The sequence below is a fragment of the Cokeromyces recurvatus genome, assembly GCF_025118155.1.
Source record: "Cokeromyces recurvatus strain NRRL 2243 chromosome Unknown BX663scaffold_55, whole genome shotgun sequence".
NCBI lineage: Eukaryota > Fungi > Mucoromycota > Mucoromycetes > Mucorales > Mucoraceae > Cokeromyces > Cokeromyces recurvatus.
The window spans coordinates 1-23,732 of NW_026251441.1; the positions used below are offsets into that span (position 1 = coordinate 1).

Consider the following 23,732-nt stretch of genomic DNA (forward strand, 5'->3'; position numbering starts at 1 on the left):
GTCAAAATTGGTAACTTTTCTACCATATTTTCCGCCATAGTGCATGTAGGACGTTAATCCTTCCAACTTGAAAGTATCTGCACCTTCAATGTCCATTGGGTCATTGCCATTTTCGTTGACAATGTTTCTTGCCCCATCTTCAAAGAGGAATTGATAACTCATTGCACTATATATCGAGATTAGTTGTGTTTCAAGGAGAAACAAAAAAAAAGGAACAAAAAGCTACGACATTTTTATTTTATATGTGACAAATTTTTGAGAAAAGGTGCACATTTGTATCTATTTCAGTTGGCTAAATATTTATGCAGCTTCAAGAATTACATGGCATTAAAATTAAGTTAAATCAAACATAAACATAATTGCTTATGTTGTATGAGGGAATCTTTTCAAGGGTAATAGCTTGCGAAATTCCCAAGTGGAATTAGATGTATACCTTGAAAGTGAGTTTGCTCTACTGGCTCTCTGCTTACTCACGTCCCTCTCTAAGACAGCAAATAATATGATAAATACTCTAAAAACATGTTAGTTTCTACCGCATGTGTATTTCTGGATGCATACTTTAGAGTAATGATAATGTTAGACTGACGCTTTAGTATACTTGCTTAAAATTATAGTTTTACATAGACTTGAAGAATTTAAAAAAAGAACCATAATACTTGATTAATTGATTTATATAGGAATTGGCATGTTAAACAGAATTCCCGAATGTTTATAGACCAGCTACTTCCTTTCGTGCCCACAACCAATACTTTATTGTGCACAAGATGTTTAACCACCAATGATATGTATTCAAATTTTACTGTTATATTTAGGAGTTATTTATATTAATTACTGTTATATAATTGTATTTCTATAGATTACCTGAAGTATAATATATAAAATATAACAATTATACTGTCAAACTTTGCGGTACAATTATTCAAAACTGCCTACTGATGGAGCATTATTGTTTTCACTCGTCCCACTTTTCGCAGACGAAGCAATAACGAAATCTTAGACAGAAATCAAACTTAATCTGGATAAGTTAAACAGATTTGTTCTCATGTTTGCTGCAGCTTCTATGTTACAATTCTAATACTGATATATAATAATGATTTAAGCAATACATATTTATTTCTGTTTTTGTTTAAACTTACTAATACAACTTGATCCTTTATTAGATACAGCGGATATTATTTCAATGGCATCTGGTTTATCAAGTTAAATAAACAGTTATTAATTAAATCAAATTGCTACCCTATTTATCTGATTGAAAAAAAAACTGAGACATGATAAATTATATAGTGTGATAACAAGCTTTATTCCAAATACACTTCTTGATTAATCAAAATGTAAAATAGTTAAAATAATTAAACTCTTTTAACCATGCTTGTAATAATTAAAATATTATGATCTTCTTTTCTTTTTTTGACTTTTCTTCAAGAAGGATGAATTTTATAAAGATATGACGTTTATATTTTTCTGAAAATCCTTTGAATGATCTTATTTTTTTTCTCAGACAATAAAACTAATAAATCTGATAAAGAAATAAAGAAATATATCAACCAACGCTAATAAAGAAAAATAATCAATGAAAATATCTCTGTGTTTCATCTAGCATGAAATAAAAATACGTAATTTATACAAGTATAAGTGTATATAAATGAAAGAGCCTTTTTTTTAAAAAAAATAGATAAAAACAATGAGCGAAACATGTAAAAATAGATGAGCTTTTATATAAAAATAAGAGAAGAATTTAAAACAATCAATTAATATTAATAATAAAAAGGAAGCTATTCTTGCATTTCATTTTCTGAAGGTATTCCCTCTGGAAAAAGAAATGAGGAGATTTCTTCACTTTTTATGTTGATTTGATCCAATTCCTTTTATTTTTCTTAATTCATTATTTTCATCATTACATTTTTTTAAGGTGTTGATTAAGCGAACGGTTTTAGATATTATCTATGTGTAGATAGATAATGAATATGATAGATCATATAGATATATAGAGGAAGTGGTTTTACCTTCGGTTAACATATGAATAATTTTCTTTTCAATGTCTTCTAAAGAACATTTGTTTTGAATACGCGAGTTATCAGAGTAATGAGTATATAAGTACATATATAGCGTGATTAAAATATTTCTGGATTGATCATCCTTTATAGAGTGATGTATACCTAAGTGTTCAAATTCATAACAGGAAATTTTATAAGATTTGTTTGGAAACCCATTCGTGTTCACCCAGGTAGTGACAGTTTCAGGGCCAAATAAATGAATGTTAGACATTTCTTTTAAATTTTGTATGATATAAAGACTCATACCTAGTGAAGTGTGTTTTGAGTACAAAGATAAGGAAAGAGAAAAAAGAAAAGACAAGTCTGTGAAAACTTTGTATAGTTTATTAAAGATAAATAATACAGAAAATTGTACAAGAAGAAAATAATATGAAAAAAATGACGAGGGCTATTTATATGTTTTGTAAGGTAAGTGATATTAATAGGAGTGTGATTTAAATAAGTGAATACTGCTATAATAAAGCCTTTATGCACAAATATGCACAAATATTGTCTCCAAATAATTCTGCATGTAGTATGCAAATTTCTGCCTGAGCTGTTGCTGTTATTAAAAATATACCCGATTATTGTCTTTGGGATAAGCAACGCGCTAATATCAATTCACAGTGAATATTCCCTCTATAACAATATTTAACATCATGGATGTATCTATAATATGTATGACTTGTATAAATAATTATGTAATTGAATATAACAGCCATAAACTTATTGAATTCTTATTATTATTACATAATACAATGTATATAATTATTTTTAATGCTCGAATGCTCTAACAGTGACTATTATCAAAACTGAGTGTAGAATGAATATTATGCTGTGAAGTACAATACTCTAGATTTATTCGAATAAACTCTTTATTATTTAAATAAATGATGGTTTAATTCTATTAACTTAGTTGTAAAAACGACTACAAGCATAACACCTTGAAGATAGAATGAGTCAAATTGATGTCGACTTAAAGATTTAGGACTTAGCTTTTGAATATGGTGTGATAACCAAATTAACTGATTTCGATTCAATCTTTTTCTTTTCTAGTGCTAGTGAGATCAACATGGAAGAAGCTGTAAAGGAATCAGCGGCAAATCTTAAAGCAGTAGTTATTGGGGATTACAGAAAGAAAGAAAAGAAAAAGGTGAATACATTAAAAGCTCTTAACGGGCTCAAGAGGAAAAGGGGGAAAATGCATTATGACTTACAAATTATTTAATGAATTTGATGGTGCTATTTTACTTGAGTGCTCTTTGAAGAAAGCAAATTGAGGAACTGCAAAAAAGGTATTTTTTGAACATGTTTGTTTTCTTGTTTCTGCCTTCAACTACTCTAGAGATGGCACAATGAACACTTATTAGTCATTATAAAAGCTCTATAATCCTCTTGCAGGATTATGAAAGTATTTAACGGAACATTGTTTCTTTAGTCTGAAACAATCTTCAAAATATAATACCGAGAAAAATCTAGAGAGAACCCTTCACCTTTAATAAGAACTTGTTACCAACTAGAGAGAAGTAAGTGTTGATTTTCAGGAAAAATTTGAATTTATTGATGGGATTGGTTTTAACACTCAAATGATGCATGGTAGAGCTTCGTTAAAACTGGTGAATTAGCTAAGGTCAGGATTCACAGGAAAAAAGGTGTCAATATTAGCATTATCGGCTGTATATCTTTCTTTGGCACTGTTAAGTCGGTGAAGAATTTTAAAGAAGAAAAAAGAACAATAAAAACAAAAGATAATTTTTGTGAATCTATATGTATATGAATGTTTTTTTTTTTTTTTTTTTTTTTTTTTTTGAGGATAAAAAGCTGATTATTTCAAAATTATTAACAAAATCAGCTCCATTTTAGGGATGCTTGATCCAGAATTGTAGTAGCAATCAATATCTACTATAATGTTCTAAGATTGGTATGATAAAAATTGTAAAAGATAATTGCTAGCAGCATGAAATTGATGACTATACTATTGGTTTAATCCTATACGCAGTTATTTTAATTTGATATACTTATTAGTTGTGATAGAAAGTAATAATTAAAGGATGTTTTGTATTCAATAATCATAATAAACTTTTTCATTAATACAAAAATCACATATTATGTTATACCTTTATTGAATAAGCTTTGTATAGGTTTTATTATATTACTTGCCGTATTATAAACAAACTTTAGAAAATATTAAATATAAAATGCAGACTATATATCTTAGTGATAACCCGTCTTTACACATATAAGTATATGCTAAATGAAGATTACATCAAGCTTATATGTGAGTAAGATAAAATGCTTATTCAATCAAATATTCAGACTGTGAAATAATTTCATTCAATAATATCAATAAAGTAAACAGTTTAGATAAAAACATAAATATTTTTCTTATATTATTTATACATAAAACAATGACTGTAATATGAATAATATAGAATGTAGTCTAGTTATCGAAGGTAACTTTGATTAGTAAATCAATAAAGTAATGGAGCAAATAAAACAAATAAAGTTATAAAATACTTATCTATTAAGGCAGTATACGCCTATAAATTCAACACTATTACGGTTATATAAATGGAAAGAAAAAAACTGCAATAAGTAAAGTGCACAAGCTATTAGAATTAATAAACTTTAGTAGCAATTTATTATCGATAAATATCATATATAGCCTTATTTTTGAGTTTATTGAATTAGGTTATATATATTCCAATGTACAAATATCTAAAGGAGGTTATAACAGCAGATAGTAATTGATAATGGCGACAGTTACTTATTTATTACATAATAGATATTGCTGTAAGTCATTGATGTGGTTTCATAGTATTAGTATAATCTGTGTATTACGAACCAAACATAAGTTACTAACTATATTTAAATCAAAAAAGTTACTATCTAATTAAGTCAAAACAATGTATAAACACAGAATATTCTTTTCATCTCTAAGGGTTATTATTTTTGTTTGAATTATCTATGTTTTAAATAAAACTCTTATTAGAGCTACCATCCTTATACACTTTTTGCCAAAGTGATGTTGCAAGAAAGTATCGTACTTTTAGCAGAAACAGTGTCATACAATTTAGGGCAATAGTATCGCATAAGAAATCATTGTTTTTCCTCTACTTTCTTCAATTTAAAATTATAAATCTTCTCTCAGTATTTCTTCACATCCCCAAATAGTAGTAGTTATAAAGTAACTCTTGAGTTGTCAAAAATTGAAACACTATAAATTCTTAATGTTATGGATAAAGAAATTTATAAAATTTTATTATACATTTAGACATATATTCAACTATATATAAACAATATAAACTTAAAGTATCAAAGAAACTTTGAAGAGGTCATCATTTAATTTTGGAAAAACCTTCGTTTTTCTGCTCAAGTAGTACGTTTTTTTTTTTTAAAAAAAAAAAAAAAAAAAAAAAAAAAAAAAAAAAAAGATTAATCTTTAATAGTTGACTGGGATCCAAATATTGAATTGTCTTGAAGAAGTTCTTTGAGATTTTCTACTTCTTTCAAGATTTCATCCTACAGTCACATTCATGATTGAATGCAAAACATTGCAAACAAACTTACTTTAAACATAAAAAGTTGTTGAGGTTTATCAATAAATGTATCAGTCATTTTTTCGTTGATTGAATACTTTATTGTGTTTCCCCCATTTATTTGCCATATATGCATTAGGCGCAATAAATTGAATCTGTTGGAACTTTCCTTCTAATCCTATAAAATTAATTTGTAAGTATATTATTCATAAACTTTTACAAAGAATGAAATTACCACAGAACTGTCCTACAATCACCTTGATTTTCTTGGCCTTGTGAAAAGTCCAAATTATAATGTTGAGAGAAACAATTTAAAATTGTCTTCCCTTCTACGCGGACCTTTCCTTCATTTTCTTTTACTGAGCGTGAGTCTATACCATTCTTTTTGAACTCAATATTCGATATATCGTAATTATTGACTTTTAAAGTTCGACATAATCTTAAATTAACTCTAAAATTATTGTGTTTTGTATTGCTCCTATATATGAACTATTAATAAGGATAATGCATACAAGGTAATTAATTTAAAATGAATGAATACCAATTGAGGCTTATACTAAATAAAATTTTAAAAACATTGGTTCAAAATTCGATAATAACGGACCACTCTGACATGGTTTTCCAGCAATAAGCATCATTCATCTTAAATACGATAGACTTGTATCTCCAAAAATAGCGATGAGCTAAAATTAACATTTATGTACATCTGCATATTGACATTGCAGTAAGTATCTCAAACTTCTTTCTTATATCACCGTCAAATTTGAGTGAAGTAATGATGTACAAATTGTACTTTCCTCTTAATGATGTTATCTAATATTCCCAATCAACAGTTAAGTTTAAGCTTGAAAGTTATAATGAAATGAAAACCTAGTTACCATGTCTACCTTCTTCATCAAACTTTGTAATTGTTGGTCAACATTTGGGAAGTTCACAGCAGGTACCATGAACTTCTCATGAAGATCTCGTCCTACTTGTTCATCTAATACAACTGCTTTCATTAATCCCTTGTCTTGAAGATCCACGATGGAATTTAAGCATAATCTAGAAAATTACTATGAATGATACATGCCTCCACTAAATTAATAATTATCGTAACTTACTCAGCTATATATATATTTCGACGTCACTCAAGTTTTTACATTCTTTTTTATACAGCTTCACACCAAATGAACGTACTAAGAACATTAGACTGTTATTATACCCTATGATAATAATGTTGTCACTATTGTCAACTTCATCGTTCTATTTAGAAATGAATATTAGTTGCGTGTATAATGTATTAGTAGAAATCCATATATTTACATTGGCAAGAGCTTCTAGGACTGATCATTATAGAATTAAATTAGTTATTTATCTTTGGTTAAAATTAAAAACTTACTTTTGACGATTCATGTACGTTTTCTAGCTTTTTGAGGTATCTCCACTTGTTTTTCTGCTTGAAAAATTACAGTTCCTGTTGCAGCTTCATCTACAACTTCAATAGCCTTCAATAGTACGATATGTTAGAGATAACATAATTGAATGTAGGGGAAAAAGAGGATCAAAAAATATTGACTTACTTGTGGTATAAATATGATACAATTTTTTGTTCATTTATTTCAAGTTAATTATACTCCCTATTTTTTTTTATTGTTGCACGCCAGACATTTTTTTTCTTTTTTTGGACCGAGGAACTTTGCAATAAGACATAAACATATAATATAGAAAATCAAACTAGAAAATTTTAGAAAAAGATATAATAAAACATTTTTTTTTTATTTGGAAAACAAGTGATAAAAAATGCGATAAAAAAGATTTCCAAAACGTACACTATTTTTTTACAAATTATTCGTGCACCTTTAGGGAAATAGTTTGTGCAGTTTAAAAATAAAAATTGATTCAGGCTCAAAAAAAAAAAAAAAAAAAAAAATCATTCAAATCAGTTTTAAAGATTGTTCAATTGGGTTGAGCTCAGGGGAGTAAGCTGGAAGATAAACACAGCCGTAGCCGCGTTACTCAATGTATTTTCTGATATCAGCATGCTTGTGAATAGGAGCATTGTCCATAACAATGTAATTGTCCTTAAATTGCTCATGCTGATCCAAAATATCAAGGGTACTTGTAATGAAATTGAAGTAGTGCCCAGTGACAGTTCCGCCTTTGGTATTTCCAGTAGCCTAAGTACTAACTGCTGTCTTTCTCTTCTTCAAAGGGACAGGTACTCTTGGTCTTCTTACTTTGATGTTTACTACACCATAAGGAGAGATAGCACCCAAAATAATTGTTGTTTTGGCTCTTGTCTTGAGTACAACCACAACGGCACGGTTTCCTTTTTTTGACCATGCTACAGAGTGCTTCATATTGATATGGAAAGCTGCCTCGTCAATAAAGATGCAGTTACTCGTGAAATCAAGGTCTGTTTCATTCCACCTTACTACCCAATCGTGTTTCTCCTTAATTTTTTCAGGGCTATTTCACTCTACTGAGTGGAAGTGTGCTTTCTTCAAACTAATTCTGCACTTTTTGGTTACAAAGTTGTAAAGAGCAGTTTTTGAAATAGATAGGTCCTCAAACTTGCTTGTCAAATTGTCCATCATCTCCTCCAAAACTAAACTTGACTTATCATCAATAAGCTCTTTCAAGAATTGTTCATGCTCTTCTTTCAAGATAGGTGGTCTTCCCACAGGTCTGCCACTACCCTTTTTTCTTTCAATCACTTCCTCTGGATTCTGGCTTTCTTTTTTGTACCAACTTTGAACAGTGGTCTCTGGCATTTTAAGGGCTCTAGCTGCTTCTCTTATGCCCATGTTTTTCTCGTATATAAGGGAAAAAATCGCTCTTTATCTTCAGGTTTGTAGCGTCTGTAGGTTCTCTTGCCCTTTTCGGATGATTGGTTATTAGTATTGGACTCCTCAGGCAGCTTCTCTTCTTTTTCATGTTCCATTCTCTCAGGTGGCTTTACGTCGAAGTACTGGTTCAAATCCGTTACATTTTCAAGCGGATAAGTTTCATCATCCACTTCCATATCAATCGTAAAAACTTCATTTCCCTGGTCATCTAACATGTTTCCTTTTCCGTCTTCGTGAATAAAAGAGTCCATACTGAATTGAATATAAAGTGAGAAAGAAAGGCTCCTGATACTGCGCGAAATTTTTTTCTTTAATTGCACGAAACTATTTCCTTTTAATGGCCGAAGTTTATTCCTGAGCCTAAATCAATTTTTATTTTTAAACTGCACAGATTTTTTTCCTGAAGGTGCACGAATAATTTGTGAAAATAGTGTACATGACCCCATTTGAGCACGAGATGTTATTAAATACATCAAATTTGCCCGGGCCGGATCAGTTTAAAGGGATAAGGAACGAAAAAACCTCTTTAGGAGCAAGAGGAAAAACGTAAAGGAAAGGAAGGGTGTGATAGGTGTAATGTAAAAATTATACAGGTAGTGTAGGAGAAGGAGGAAGCCAATCTATTAAAAGAAATACACTATTTTCAGAAATTATTCTTGCGCCTTCAGGAAAAAAATTTGTGCAGTTTAAAAATAAAAATTGATTTAGGCTCAGGAATAAACTTCGGCCATTAAAAGGAAATAGTTTCGTGCAATTAAAGAAAAAAATTTCGCGCAGTATCAGGAGCCTTTCTTTCTCACTTTATATTCAATTCAGTATGGACTCTTTTATTCACGAAGACGGAAAAGGAAACATGTTAGATGACCAGGGAAATGAAGTTTTTACGATTGATATGGAAGTGGATGATGAAACTTATCCGCTTGAAAATGTAACGGATTTGAACCAGTACTTCGACGTAAAGCCACCTGAGAGAATGGAACATGAAAAAGAAGAGAAGCTGCCTGAGGAGTCCAATACTAATAACCAATCATCCGAAAAGGGCAAGAGAACCTACAGACGCTACAAACCTGAAGATAAAGAGCGATTTTTTCCCTTATATACGAGAAAAACATGGGCATAAGAGAAGCAGCTAGAGCCCTTAAAATGCCAGAGACCACTGCTCAAAGTTGGTACAAAAAAGAAAGCCAGAATCCAGAGGAAGTGATTGAAAGAAAAAAGGGTAGTGGCAGACCTGTGGGAAGACCACCTATCTTGAAAGAAGAGCATGAACAATTCTTGAAAGAGCTTATTGATGATAAGTCAAGTTTAGTTTTGGAGGAGATGATGGACAATTTGACAAGCAAGTTTGAGGACCTATCTATTTCAAAAACTGCTCTTTACAACTTTGTGACCAAAAAGTGCAGAATTAGTTTGAAGAAAGCACACTTCCACTCAGTAGAGCGAAACAGCCCTGAAAAAATTCAGGAGAGACATGATTGGGTAGTAAGATGGAATGAAACAGACCTTGATTTCACGAGTAACTGCATCTTTATTGACGAGGCAGCTTTCCATATCAATATGAAGCACTCTGTAGCATGGTCAAAAAAAGGAAACCGTGCCGTTGTGGTTGTACTCAAGACAAGAGCCAAAACAACAACTATTTTGGGTGCTATCTCTCCTTATGGTGTAGTAAACATCAAAGTAAGAAGACCAAGAGTACCTGTCCCTTTGAAGAAGAGAAAGACAGCAGTTAGTACTTAGGCTACTGGAAATACCAAAGGCGGAACTGTCACTGGGCACTACTTCAATTTCATTACAAGTACCCTTGATATTTTGGATCAGCATGAGCAATTTAAGGACAATTACATTGTTATGGACAATGCTCCTATTCACAAGCATGCTGATATCAGAAAATACATTGAGCAACGCGGCTACGGCTGTGTTTATCTTCCAGCTTACTCCCCTGAGCTCAACCCAATTGAACAATTTTGGTCAGTATGTAAAAGCAAGCTTAAAAGAGAAGAGCTTTTGCAGGAAGAGACATTGTCGTCTAGAATTGGGGATGCATGCAACAGAATCCTTTTGAGTGATCTTCAAGGATTCTGCAGATACTCAGCTGCTAAATTCGAAGACTGTTTGAACTGTAAGCCAATGTAGTTTTCTTGTTTTTTTTTCGTGCACTTCATGCAATAATAAATCATGAATTTTTAAAATTAATTTGAATGAATTTTTTTTCTGAGCCTAAATCAATTTTTATTTTTAAACTACACAAATTTTTTTCCTGAAGGTGCACGAATAATTTGTGAAAATAGTGTATTTTTAAATAAAAATTATTGTTTAATCGTATTTCTTTTAAAAGTGCGACACTTCAATTTTTTTTTTCTTGCGACATCATTTTGGCAAAAGGTGCATCAATGAAATTTGTAAAAAAAAAAAAAAAAAAAAAAAAAATGATATTCCGCCTTTCTCTTCTTAAAAAAAATAGTGTTGTCTTTTTATTTTATTTTTTTTCTTTTTTTTTTTTTTTTTTGAAAATAGAAAAAAAACCAATAGTATGAATCAAGCATCAAGAGGATCTCGTGTTGTTTTTGGTAAATAAAGATAAAATTGTGACTTTATAAAATAAATTAAATAAAATTATTATAAATGATAGTTGGTAACATTCCATTTGAACTTTCTGAGGAACAGTTGATTGAAGTATTCAAAGAAGTTGGCCCGGTTGCTTCTTTTCGGTAAAATCAATAATGAAGATTAATGACTATATAAATTGTACTAAGACAAATATATACATAAATATAGTCTTTTATTTGATCGAGACACAGGAAGACCTAAAGGTTATGGCTTTTGTGAATTTCTAGGTAATTATCATTTGTTGATCATTTTATTTAAATGTAATTTCTATTAATCCATAATTTAAACAACCAACTTATTATAGATGCAGAAACTGCAGCAAGTGCTGTCAGAAATTTAAATGATTATGAAATTGGAGGACGTCAATTAAGAGTTGATTATGCTGCAATGGAAGACAACCAAGGAAGAGGGGGACATCAAAACAACAACAATAATAATTATAATAATCAAAGCAGACATCATCCGCCACAATCACAACCTATACCAGCACAGTCTATGCCACCACAACATATGCCAGCACAGCATATGCCAGCACAACATATGTCTATGCCTATACAGCCTTTACCTTCACAGCCTATAATGCCCACTACAAACATGTCGTCCGTTGATGAAATTTCTAAAGTTTTAGCTTCTATGAATTCTCAAGATTTATTTACTTTAATGAGCCAGATGAAGGTATACAAGTTTTATAGATTTATATTAGAGTTAAAAAAAATAACCATGTGTTTATCTTCAGCAAATGTCTTTTGAACGACCAGAGTTTACGAGAGAATTTTTAACTTCTAATCCTCAAGTTGCATATGCTTTATTTCAAGCAATGGTTATGATGAATATTGTAGATCCCAATATTATTACAGTAAAGTTTTTTTTTATAATACAACTTTAACCATTATTCTCATGTAAATGTTTTTTTTATAGCGAATTATGACAGCTGCAGCTACAGCTACAGCTACACCTCCCGTAATGCAGACCCAACCTGTAAGACCACCTATTGTGAATAATCCTGTTCCCAATCAGGGACCACCTACTCAACCAGAAGGTATATTATTAATAAAATACAGTTTAACTATGTTATACTTATACCTATAGTATAGATGAAACAGAGCAGCAAAAAGCGTTATTAATGAAGGTATTACAATTAACAGATGAACAGATTAATGCACTCCCTCCTCAAACAAGAGATCAAATCAGGCAGTTGGTAATTAAAACATGAATAAACGATATATATAAATAGGATCGCTAATAATATATATGTGTAAATATACTATAGAAAACACAATTAACAATGCAGCAATCATAAAAAAAAAAGGAATTTATTTATAAAAATAAAAGTATTTTATCTTGAAGAATATTTAATGTGTTGACCCTTATTAGCTCTCTTTTCGAGTTTAGCTTGACGTTTTGATTTACCTTGTGTTTGACTTTCTTCAGTTGTTTGCTTATTAGACTTATTTAAATAAGTCATAACCAAAGGAATAATTTTATAGGCTGCATATCCAGGAATCTTATAAAACAAAAAAGTTTAGTTTGGTGTATTATAATTATTATTTTTTACTATTACTTACTACTAAATATGCAAACCAAAATTTATTTGAGATAAAAGCTGTTGTCATGTGAACAAACCAGGTAACATAAATAATGTCAAACATATAGCTATTTAACTAATAGATTAATACATGAAAAAACAACAACAACATACATGTATGTTTTTGTATACTTTACGCTGTAAGTCCTTCAGAATTAAGATCATCTCCACTTGAAATTAAGCTACCATCAGCTGCGTAACGAGGCGTTCCAGAAGAGGATAAAACGCGGTAAAACATAAATGTTAAACCAGCAGTAATAACGTAAAGAAGGCATTGACTTGCAGTAAAAGAATTCCAATGATAGACGATACGCCATAAAAAGTAGATTGTCTAATTTGAATTCACGTAAGAATTTGCATGTAGAAATAAAGAACTAATTATTACATTAACAATTAAAAATCCTTTATAAAGATTTTCTAAAGTTTTTTTATTTGCTGCAGCTATTCTTTTTGATGAAGCGTTGGCCTAAAACAATAATACATCAGTCATTTAAAGAAGGCAATTGCTTTTGGTCTTTATTTTTTATTTACCATTTTTTTTTAAATTGTATAAAAAGAGTGCTACAGTAAATCTAAAAATAGGGTTTCCAAAATTTTTACTTGATCAAAAAAAAAAAAAAAGAAAAAAAAAAAAAAAAGGACTTGCTTTAATTCTTTCTTTTTTTTTTTTATTCCCCATTGTATACCTGACCAGATTGAGATGTCATTGCTAAATAAAATCTCAGGTTTTGCTCAAAAAGCAAAGGAAAATGTAGTATCAAAGTCAGTTATATCAAAAGATAGAAGACTTGAACAATCACTTTCTGAAACGATTAAAGTAAACGAGATTTACTTTGAAAAGGTAATCATCATCATAATAATAATAAAAAAACCAGGAACGCCACTAAATTATGACTAGATGTCAACATATGGGCTACCTTCTGTCATTAATGTCATCGCCTTTGATTGTGTTTCTGGACTATTAGCTATTGGTATGTCTATTATTGTTAGGTTATAAATTTTATTAACATTTATATCATCTGCATGTAGCCGGTGATTCAAACCATAATTATATCAAAATATTTGGCAAAGGAATATCGACACTAATAAAATTACCTACACCTACTGGCATTAAACATCTTCAATTCAAGTCAGGGTTTCCTATTCTTGTTGTTATAGATAAAGTTAATAGAATTATGACAATTGACTTGCGTACAAAATCTATACGACACACTTTACAAGCAAAAGCAATTATTACATGTCAAACATATTGTACAGGTACAGACTGGTTATTTATTGGCTATTCAAATGGATGTGTCGATGTATTTGACATTATGCAAGGCATTATATCCCCATATCAAATTCCTGACCTTTTGCTTGAAATTCAAAATGAAGAAGAGCAACAGGATTCAAGCCATATCGTTGTTGATCTTCAAATGCATCCCTCTGATCTTAATACGCTATTAATTGGATATGAATCCCATATTTTTTTATGGAATATTCGTGAAAATATTATTCAACGTTCATTTACCTTGCGTAAACTAGAAAAATCAAGTCCATATAGGAATGCAAACTTAACTTGTTTTGCTTGGAGCCCAAATGGATCTAGATTTATTGCAGGTTATGATGATGGATGTACTCATTTATGGGATATAAAAAATGAGAATAAACCTATTATTTCTCGCAAATTATCAAAGGCATTCTTTTCAGAATTATCGACATCAGAGGATCAGGTATCCTCAGAACCTATCTATCAAATTGCTTGGTACACTAACGAAACTGTACAAAAGTCTTACATTCTAATTGCTGGTGGAATACCTCCTGCTGTTATCCAAGGTTTGCATATTTTAGAATTTAACTTGGGTAATGAAACAAAGGAAGCTAGTAAACAGTCTATCATGCCACTTCCTGTTGATTTGTCACATTTCTTAATTCTAAGCTCAAATCCCTATTATTTGGGAATGCATAACCCTTTTGGTATAGCCATTATTGGGATTGATCACTGTCTAAGAACTTATAGTCTAGACTATGGCTTCCCTCTCCTCAAATTGCCACCTGCTCTTGAATTTATTAATCCTAAAATACTTAGTGCCTGTCATATTCCTCAATTACCAATAAATTCCTTTAAAAAGCTGACTTCTTGGACTCATAATGAAAAAATGACACGTTATTTACCTATTACTGGTGGTGTTACCGGTCCTGAGCATGTATACCACATTGAATCTAACGATCTGTTAATTACCATTCATCAAGGTGAAATAGTCAAATTCTGGGATGCCTCTTATACCGCACTTCGTCCTCTTTCTTATCTAACAATTGCATGTCTTGAAGATATCGATGACAGAAATACAATTTTGTATTGTCTAGATATAAATAAAAAGAATGGAACATTATTAATAGGATTTAGTGATGGATCCATTCTAGTTTATGAATACCAGGAGAATCTCAAAAGTCAAACCCAAGTAGATTCCAGATTACAATCGAGAAATGAAGAGTTTATTAATAGCTGTGATGATACATTAAAAGAAATATCAGAGCTTTTAGAAGATATGGAAACTACTGAAGCTGATGTAGAAGAGCATCTTCATGAAGATAAAAGTAATACAAACACATTCGTTCATTCAAGTTCATTAAAAGAACAAACGAATTTGGATACAACAAACCCCTTTTTAAATTCACCTCCTACTCAACAGCATCAAACTGTTTCTTCAGAACACCAAACACTCTCAGCAGATTCAATTCAGCCGCACTCTGGCTTACCTATCTTCAAAAAAATAAATAAACAGCATGACGAAAAAACAGGGTTCTTCGCTACCTTAAAAATTACTTTATGTTCACCCATCAAAAGTGTAATTCATCTTGGTGAATTTATGTAAATATTAATGTTTAAGTAATTTTGTGTATCCTGGTATATATTATTATTATTATTTGTGTGTGTGTGTGTGTGTGTGTGTTTTTTTTTAGTATTGCAGCTGCAACAGATGATGGTCAAATATATGTTATTGATATTGATAAACAGCTTATATTATTTTCACATAATATTACACGTAAGTTATTTGTAAAAATTAAATTCAACGGTTTTAATTTTATTAAATAATATACACACTTGTTATATAGAATCAGATTATCAAAATAACACTGTTAATTCTTCTTCGAATCTATCAAAAGCAGATACAGAAGCAAATTGTAATAGCATTTCAAAGGATAAACCTGCATCCATTACAACGCTTAAATTTTTCAACACATATTCATCTACTAAAGGTGAGTCTTTAGGTTTTTAGCATCTATCTATTTTACTCATTATTTATGTATATATTTTTAGCAATCACTCTCACTACACAACTTTATGTTAGTTTGAGTAATGGCCATATATACCAATTTGATTTATCACAAATCAAGAAGAGACTTGTCGTCACTCCTGAAAATGTGAATGAATTCTTGGCTTTTAAACTTACTCCGGCCGTATCATTAGTAGATATGCATATTATTGATTTACAGCAAAAAAAATCAGTAGTTGCTTTTGATGAAATAGTATCTGAAGAAGATAATTTAGTACCTATCAAGAAGACAGATACATCAACATCATCTATTGAATCCTCTGTGTCATCATCTGATGATCAAGTAACTAGTAGCAATAGTACAAACTATACTCTAACCAAACGAATAGCTGCTATTGGTAAAGCTGACTATCGACATCAAGAAAACCCTCATCTTATTATTTTTGTTTCTACTACTGGCATTAATGTATGCTTGTCTGGTTGTAATATTAAATTATTTTCTAAAGATTTCAATCAAAATACAGAAGTTAAAATACTCAAAGGTGAAATAGTGACATCAAATAGTACGTATAATACTTGTGTTTTTCTTTAAAGAAAAAAAAAATCTCGCTTGCTCACTATTTATTTTTTTATTTATTTATTATCAATATAGATAGTGTTTGCCTCTGTTTACTTTCAAGTAATGGTAAACTTAGTTTTTATTCACTTCCAACACTAGAAACAATGTTAGAAATGAATTTGCCTAGCAATTGCCAATTAAATAGGTTACAAGAAGCTTCTATTAGTTCAGATGGTCGTATTATCTTTTGGACTGGAGCATATGAATTGGAGCAATACTCATTTATTCCTAAACCTGATCTGTAAGTTTATACTTGCCTCAAAAAAAAAAAAAGAGAGAGAGAGAGAGAGGGAGAGAAGAGTTTTTTTTTTTTTTTTTTGACAAATGTTATATAGTAAGATTGGAGAGTCAGTATTTCTTTTCGATCCACAAAGAGCTATTCCACCACATCCATCGAATTTATTACAGAAACAACAACAACGTAATAAAAAATCATGGCTGGATACAATAACGAATTCTTTTCAAAAGGAACCTTTAACATTAAACGAGTTAGATTTATTAAGTAAGTGAATACGATGATACATATAAATTGCTAAGTCTCCGTCTTCTTTTTTTTTTCTTTTAATAAAGTGGGACGTGTTCCAGCAGAAGATCCTAATGAAATTAGAAGACAAAAGGTAGAAGCTTATAAAGCTACAATAGAACAACAGCAACAAAATGGATCATCTATTGGAAGCAACAAAGGCTTGGGCAGTGTCTTTTCTCAACTTGGAGAAAAGATGAATGAGCGTGGAGAAAAGTTAGATCAATTAGACAAAAAATTTCAAGACATGAATACTGCTTCAGGTGACTTTTTGAAAGCTATAAAAGATTATAATGAACGTCAGGCTCGTAAGAAATGGTGGGAATTTTAATATATACCATTCAATTTATTTAAGAAATAAATTTATATCATTTAGAAATATTTCAAATTTAATGAATTTCATTTACACACTTATAATCATCAAACTGGGTTTAATTTACATGCAAACTTAAACTTAGTATCAGTTTGATAATCACTAGTTGTACACGTATTTCCAGATCAATTATAAATAATAACTATAGGAAATAATGTGTAAGTGGACCGAGCTAAGTATGATAAGATTAGACGAAATGTATCAGGAATATAGCTTAGATTTACATTCTCTCATTTTAACTAGCAACACATATTTATTACATCTACTTCTCTACCTTCACAAGCTTAGTAGTAACTACCATTTGGTATCAATAGTCATAAAATTACATGTGGTAACAACTTGGGTCTCAATCAAGTATACTGGATAATAAATAATAAAAGGTCTCCAGCTTGCTTAATTTCATGACCATTTCCTCTTGCTTCTCTTTGATGCAGATGTTAATTTATTCCTCTTTTTTTTTTTATCAACGTTATCTGATTCAATTTTTTAGTAGTTTATGTCTTACTTTAAACATAGTCGTTATATAAGCTGATATTTCTGTTGTCTTCCATGTGACTAGTCTTGCATTTTCTTATAGCAACCACTCCCATGAACTATGTAATTCAATGTCTTGACATATATCAATATCCACAAGTTTTAACTGGTATTATACATGTCTCTTTATTCTTGAAATGATAGCCCAATTTTTATCTCATCGTTCCCTTTTGTCTTTAATGTTGGTCAACTATGTGGAATTCTATATAAATCGATGCCTCCTATATCACTTGATATGTAAACTAACTTTTTCCACTTTAACATAATAAAAACTTATTATTTTTTGACTTTTTATTTCTTTAACTATTTTAGCATTTCCTATTTATAATGATTTAACTTTCATAGGAAGCGCATATGCATCTCATACCCCTTTAAAATATTTCAGTTAATTTTTAACAGCAACAACAATAACAAAAAAAAAAAAAAAAAAAAAAAAAAAAAAAAAAAAAAAACGACCTCAAAGTTTGCGGAGATATTAATGGCCGAAGAAAAAAAAAAAAAAAAAAAAAAAAAAAAGAGGGGATACGTTGCAGTGGAGTTTAATATGGAGCATTATGAAGAAACTAAACCAAATTTTCAAAGAAAACGTATTTACCTTTAAACAATGGCACCTTTTTACGCCGTAAAATCGGACAATGTCCTTAAAAGAGTTGAAGGTATACTAAAAATTAGATAGATGGATGGATGGATGGATAATTTAACTATTTTATAGAACTCCAAGCAGTTGGTGAAGATGAGGCTGCATTGCAAGCTCTTCATGAAGTTGTCCTCTCAAAACGTTCACGTAGCAATCCCATCACAGTTATGGAACCCATTATGCTCAAATATGTTGAACTTTGTGTAGAACTTAAAAAAGGAAAGATGGTGAAGGAAGGTCTTCATCAATATCGTAACATTGCTCAAAACACTAGTGTCAACTCCATCGAAGTAAATTTAAATTTTAATTAAATTTTTTAATGACGCACATGCTGATTTATTTAAATTCGTTAGACCATTATCAACAAAATGCTTTTACTAGCTGAAGAAAAAGTCGCTGAAGCTCGCGCTAAAGCTGATAAAATTGCTGTAGATGTTGACGATTTAGAAGCTTCAGAAACACCTGAATCCATCATGCTTAGCACTGTTTCTGGTGATCAAACCAAGGACAGAACTGATCGAGCTGTCGTTACACCCTGGCTTAAATTTTTGTGGGAAGCTTATCGTACAGTTTTAGATATCATGCGAAATAATTCTCGTCTTGAATCACTCTATCACGCAGTTACTCTCAAGGCTTTCCAATTCTGTTTAACATATGATCGTAAGACTGAGTTCCGTCGACTTTGTGAAATTTTGCGTAATCATTTTGTCAACGTGGCTAAATATTCTCATCAACCTCATGCTGTTAATTTGAATGATCCTGAAACACTTCAACAATATTTGGAATCACGTTTTGCTCAATTAAATGCTGCCGCTGAACTCGAATTATGGCAAGAAGCCTTTAAATCAGTTGAGGATATTCATACCTTATTAACAACTTCTAAGAGACCTCCTAAGCCTATTATGATGGCTAATTATTATGAAAAACTTACCAAAATTTTTATGGTCTCTGAGGATTACCTCTTCCATTCTGCTGCCTGGAATAGATATTCAACTATTGAACGTGCAATTAATAAAAACTTGACTGATGATGAACAATCACGTATGGCTTCTATTGTCTTGTTATCTGCTCTTGCTATTCCTATCATCACCACCACAAAGACACGTCCTGGTTATGTAGAAGCTGATGAATACCGTGTTCAAAAACTTAACCGTCTTTCTATGCTCATGGGTCTTACTGCTCACCCTACCCGTACTGGCCTCTTAAAAGAAGCTCTTAACAAGAATATTCTCTCTCGTGTTCGTCCTGAAATTCGTGATCTCTACAATATTCTTGAAGTTCAGTTCCATCCTTTATCTATTTGCAGAAAGATCAATCCAATTATGACTAAAATTTCTGAAGATCCTGATTTGGCCAAATACGTTCGTCCTCTTCACCAAGTTATTTTGACTCGTCTCTTACAACAACTTTCTCAAGTCTATACAACTGTCAAGTTGGACTTTGTCTTGAATTTGGCTTCTTTCCCTACTCCTTTCAATTATGATGCTGCTACAATTGAAAAATTCATTATGAATGGCTGCAAGCGAGGCGAACTTAATATTCGTATTGATCATGCATCCAAGAGTTTGACATTTGAAACTGACTTATTTGCTCCTCCCAAGGACACTGTTATGGAAGGTATTCAATTACAATCATCACCTGCTGACCTTATGCGCACTCAACTTTCTCGACTTGGTGTCAGTTTGAATGCTGTTGTTCAAATGATTGATCCTACAGTTAAGGAAATGGCTGCCAAGGCCAAGCAAGATGCTATCCAACGTGCTTTGAAGGGTGCTGAAGAAGAACATAAACAAGCACTTGAGCGTAAGGTGATCATTGAACGTCGTAAGGAAGTTATTGAAACTGAATTGGCCCGTAAAGAAAAATTGGCCGCTCAAGAAAGAGCTCTTGCAGCTGCTAAGAAGGCCGAAGCAGAAAAGAAACGTATGGAAGAGGAGAAGAAGCGACGTGAAGAAGAACGTCTTAGACGAATTCAAGAAGAAATTCAACGTGATCAAGCCAAACGTATTGCAGAAGAAATCTCAACAAAGACTGGATTGCAGTTGAAGCCAGAGGAAATTGAACAGTCTGATGTGAAGACCTTATTAGATCTCAAGGTATCTCGTCTCCAAAGCGAGCAAAAAGAACTTAGTGATCGTCTTAAGCAAATTAGTAAACGTCTTGATCATACTGAACGTGCTTACAGAAAAGAAGAAATTCCTCTTTTGGAAAAAGATTATCAACAACAACAAAAGGCTGATAAGGCATTCTATGAAGTTTCAAAGAAGACTGAATTGGCAGCTGCTAAGGCTAAACATGAAGAAAACATGAAACTCAAGTCTCGTTTCTCACGTATCATTGTTGATTACAGAACATTCAAGAGCCGAATTGAAGCCGAGTTACAAAAGATCAATGAAGCCAAACAAAAGGCTGCAAATGAAATGATTGAAAAAGAAAAGCAAGAAAGAATTGCTTTGTGGCGTGAGAAGAAGGCTGAATTGGATAGAAAACGTCAAGAAGAAGAAGCAGAAAGAGCTCGCAGAGAACAAGAAGAGCGTGAACGTGCTGAGGCTGCTGAACGTGAACGTGCTGAACGAGAAGCTAAATTAGCTAAAAAGAAGGAAGAAGAAGCTGAAAATCAAAGAAAATTGGATGAAATTGCTAGAAAGCAAGCCGAGCGTGAAGCTGAAATTGAACGTAAACTAGCAGCTGAGAGAGCTGCACTTTTGGCAGCAACAACAACAGCAGCACCAAAGACAGGTGCCTATAAGCCACCTGCTGCTCGTACTCGTGGAGCTGGACTTGAGCGTTCTGAAACAGGTTCTTGGCGAAATGCTGGTCGTGCTTCTGCTTCTGAATCAAATGATAGTGAATGGAGACGTGTTGGTGGTAGTCGTCGTGCTGAAGTTGAGAAATCCGAAAATGATGGCTGGCGAAGTGCTTCTCGTCGTCATGAAAATGAAAGACCTAGCGAAAGACCCAATGAAAGACCTAGTGAAAGACCTAGTGAAAGATCTAGCGATGGTTTATGGCGACGTGGTGGAGGTAATGCTGGTGGTTTTGGTCGTCGTATTGAAAAAGAACGTTCTGATGAAAATTCCTGGAGACGCGGTGGTAGCAGTCGTCGTACGGATGAAAGTTCCTGGCGTCGTTAAAAATCATAAATAAAATATATTAGTTTCCTCTTTGTTTTGATGTATTACTTTTAAATAAACCGTATTTCCCGTATTCATATACGAAATATACAAATTTTGCTTTTTGAAATAAATGTAAGGAATCATACTTGTTGAATTATAATAAAGCTTTTTTTTTTTATGATTATGTATCTTTATCTTCTTTATTATTAAGCTTAGTATCAATCCTAATGGCATACCATGATTCAATTAACTATTATCTCTATATTTCTCCTACACATTATTATAACTCATGAATAGAAAGTTTGTGACAATAGCTTCGCTAGCTAAAGATAAGATATGATGACAAGTTTATCAATATTGCACAAAGCAAATTATGTTATAGGCCACTTGATGAACATGACACATCAAAATATATTTAGATGTTTTCTAGCTATTCTGCTATAATAAAGCTATATTATGTATAATAATCTTTAAGTACACTATAGTTTCTAACTAACCCCCCCCCGTTTTTACCCCATATCCTCTAAAGAAAAAGGAAATTATTTAAGTCTTATATAAATAATATTCTAGCAATATTGGAGAGATATTCGCTATAACATCATATATCATAATATACTATGAAACAAACGAATATGCCACAACTATGATAATCTTCGCTATAACTAAAGCTGCGCTAATTTTTTTAATTTTTTATTTTTTATTTTTTATTTTTTTTTTTTTTAATTTTTTTATTTTTTTTTAATTTTTTTTTTTTTTTTTCTCTTTCTCTTCTAATAACTTTCTAATGAGTGCTTACGGATCAGGAAAAGCAGTAAGTTCTATACTATATACATATATAGATATAGATATATATCATTCTCAAATTAAACCAAAAATATTAAATATATATATACATATAGAAAGATACTGATTTCAGACGTACTTGGGATAGAGATGTGTATGCAGCTAAAGCAAAAGAGCGTGAAGCTCGAGATCGTATGGCGGAAATCAATGAAGAGCGAAAAAAGCAAGGCTTACCCCCTCTAAAACCCAAAAAGGACCCAAAAGATGAAGAAAAAAAGAAAGCACTAACACATCGTGAAGGAAAAGTTGATCTGGAAGCCAATGTAGGTAAAATCCAAGTTGTTCAGTCCATCGATTCAAGAAAACAACCTGGCTTTTATTGTAAAGCTTGCGATGTTACTATTAAAGATAGCGTAACGTATCTTGATCATTTAAATGGCAGAAAACGTAGGTTAGTTTTAAACTATATAAATTAATTGATATTGAACACTATTATTTTGTTATAGATCTCAGTAATGTCGGTGTTTCCACTAAGGTTGAAAAAGCAGACTTGAATGCAGTCAAAGAACGATTGGCAATGTTAAAAAGAAAAAGAGAAAATCCTGAAAAGGAAGAATACAGTATGTATTTTTGAAATTAGTTTTGCATTAGACTAATTATATAATTATAGATCTTGATGAAAGATTAGCGGCATTAAAACAACAGGAAGAAGAAGAAAGACGAAAAAGAAAAGAAAAAAGAGACAAAAGAAAGAAAGTAAGAAGAATAAGTCAGAGAACGAAGATAACAACGAGGATGAAATGGCAAAGTTGATGGGATTTTCCGGTTTTGGTTCGTCAAAAGCTTGAAATGTGTGCATAAAAGTGCTGATTATACATATTAAAAACAAAAGAAGAAGACTATTGATATTTATAAGAAATATCTTGTAGATAATTTTGAAATAAACAAAACTAATGTGTTCATTCTTAGTAAAATATAGTAGAGCTAACTTTAAGGACTAGAAATTATATTTGTAAAGAAGAGATAAAATAGTGTGTCATATTTATACACTTTAATGTTATAATAGAATGTGCCAAATTCAAAGTTTTGTGTAGTCATATTAGACACGATGTAATAAAAGCACATAACGAATGTATAGAAATAATACAGATAACTGTAACTAGTATTATAGCAAATCAAGCAACCATTTATATGATTAAATTGTATATATTTGTATTACGTAATAAACCTGCTGTTCATAGATAAAATAGTTGTAATAAGCTTAATAACATTTCATTGACTATAATAGTACA

At 31.3% G+C, this 23,732-nt stretch overlaps 7 protein-coding genes across 7 annotated transcripts; 5 read left to right on the forward strand and 2 right to left on the reverse strand.

Moving 5' to 3' along the window:
* Positions 1-5,468: 5,468 nt before the first annotated feature.
* BX663DRAFT_533786 (uncharacterized protein) lies at positions 5,469-6,573 on the reverse strand (the record flags this gene model as incomplete). The annotated part of the gene is made up of 6 exons (XM_051530555.1): positions 5,469-5,555; positions 5,604-5,669; positions 5,816-6,050; positions 6,177-6,236; positions 6,291-6,385; positions 6,460-6,573. 6 exons carry the CDS (start codon positions 6,571-6,573, stop codon positions 5,469-5,471), a joined length of 657 nt encoding a protein of 218 aa, XP_051377501.1.
* Positions 6,574-10,902: 4,329 nt separating this feature from the next.
* BX663DRAFT_527942 (uncharacterized protein) lies at positions 10,903-12,323 on the forward strand. Its single transcript, XM_051530109.1, has 8 exons — positions 10,903-10,973; positions 11,036-11,114; positions 11,182-11,240; positions 11,318-11,688; positions 11,750-11,869; positions 11,932-12,052; positions 12,108-12,211; positions 12,284-12,323. The coding sequence occupies exons 1-8, from the start codon at positions 10,937-10,939 to the stop codon at positions 12,311-12,313; spliced, it is 921 nt and encodes a 306-aa protein (XP_051377502.1). The 5' UTR covers positions 10,903-10,936; the 3' UTR covers positions 12,314-12,323.
* BX663DRAFT_527944 (uncharacterized protein) lies at positions 12,324-13,174 on the reverse strand. The gene is made up of 5 exons (XM_051530110.1): positions 13,130-13,174; positions 12,984-13,064; positions 12,736-12,929; positions 12,579-12,666; positions 12,324-12,517 (listed from the first exon to the last, which is right to left on the reverse strand). The coding sequence occupies exons 1-5, from the start codon at positions 13,130-13,132 to the stop codon at positions 12,350-12,352; spliced, it is 534 nt and encodes a 177-aa protein (XP_051377503.1). The 5' UTR covers positions 13,133-13,174; the 3' UTR covers positions 12,324-12,349.
* Positions 13,175-13,298: 124 nt separating this feature from the next.
* Positions 13,299-15,674, forward strand: BX663DRAFT_444868 (WD40-repeat-containing domain protein; the record flags this gene model as incomplete). Its single annotated transcript, XM_051523650.1, has 4 exons — positions 13,299-13,439; positions 13,497-13,569; positions 13,670-15,449; positions 15,542-15,674. 4 exons carry the CDS (start codon positions 13,299-13,301, stop codon positions 15,672-15,674), a joined length of 2,127 nt encoding a protein of 708 aa, XP_051377504.1.
* A 380-nt stretch (positions 15,675-16,054) lies between these two features.
* BX663DRAFT_533788 (uncharacterized protein) lies at positions 16,055-17,328 on the forward strand (the record flags this gene model as incomplete). The annotated part of the gene is made up of 4 exons (XM_051530556.1): positions 16,055-16,418; positions 16,508-16,715; positions 16,810-16,976; positions 17,045-17,328. 4 exons carry the CDS (start codon positions 16,055-16,057, stop codon positions 17,326-17,328), a joined length of 1,023 nt encoding a protein of 340 aa, XP_051377505.1.
* A 1,106-nt stretch (positions 17,329-18,434) lies between these two features.
* Positions 18,435-21,821, forward strand: BX663DRAFT_527947 (uncharacterized protein). Its single transcript, XM_051530111.1, has 3 exons — positions 18,435-18,560; positions 18,617-18,831; positions 18,895-21,821. The coding sequence occupies exons 1-3, from the start codon at positions 18,509-18,511 to the stop codon at positions 21,673-21,675; spliced, it is 3,048 nt and encodes a 1,015-aa protein (XP_051377506.1). The 5' UTR covers positions 18,435-18,508; the 3' UTR covers positions 21,676-21,821.
* Positions 21,822-22,441: 620 nt separating this feature from the next.
* On the forward strand, positions 22,442-23,074 carry BX663DRAFT_444912 (uncharacterized protein; the record flags this gene model as incomplete). Its single annotated transcript, XM_051523652.1, has 3 exons — positions 22,442-22,468; positions 22,557-22,887; positions 22,947-23,074. 3 exons carry the CDS (start codon positions 22,442-22,444, stop codon positions 23,072-23,074), a joined length of 486 nt encoding a protein of 161 aa, XP_051377507.1.
* Positions 23,075-23,732: the final 658 nt, after the last annotated feature.

What these genes read in the sequence shown, in the direction of transcription:
- BX663DRAFT_527942 (XM_051530109.1), top strand. Translation starts at nt 10,937, where the DNA reads ATGAATCAAGCATCAAGAGGATCTCGTGTTGTTTTTG. An exon ending in ACCACCTACTCAACCAGAAG is followed by an intron (nt 12,053 to 12,107) that starts GTATATTATTAA and finishes CCTATAGTATAG; the next exon opens with ATGAAACAGAGCAGCAAAAA. An exon ending in GAGATCAAATCAGGCAGTTG is followed by an intron (nt 12,212 to 12,283) that starts GTAATTAAAACA and finishes AATATACTATAG; the next exon opens with AAAACACAATTAACAATGCA.
- BX663DRAFT_527944 (XM_051530110.1), bottom strand. An exon ending in AAGGATTTTTAATTGTTAAT is followed by an intron (nt 12,930 to 12,983) that starts GTAATAATTAGT and finishes AATTCAAATTAG; the next exon opens with ACAATCTACTTTTTATGGCG. An exon ending in TTTGGTTTGCATATTTAGTA is followed by an intron (nt 12,518 to 12,578) that starts GTAAGTAATAGT and finishes TTGTTTTATAAG; the next exon opens with ATTCCTGGATATGCAGCCTA.
- BX663DRAFT_527947 (XM_051530111.1), top strand. Translation starts at nt 18,509, where the DNA reads ATGGCACCTTTTTACGCCGTAAAATCGGACAATGTCCTTAAAAGAGTT. An exon ending in TGTCCTTAAAAGAGTTGAAG is followed by an intron (nt 18,561 to 18,616) that starts GTATACTAAAAA and finishes ACTATTTTATAG; the next exon opens with AACTCCAAGCAGTTGGTGAA. An exon ending in CTAGTGTCAACTCCATCGAA is followed by an intron (nt 18,832 to 18,894) that starts GTAAATTTAAAT and finishes TAAATTCGTTAG; the next exon opens with ACCATTATCAACAAAATGCT.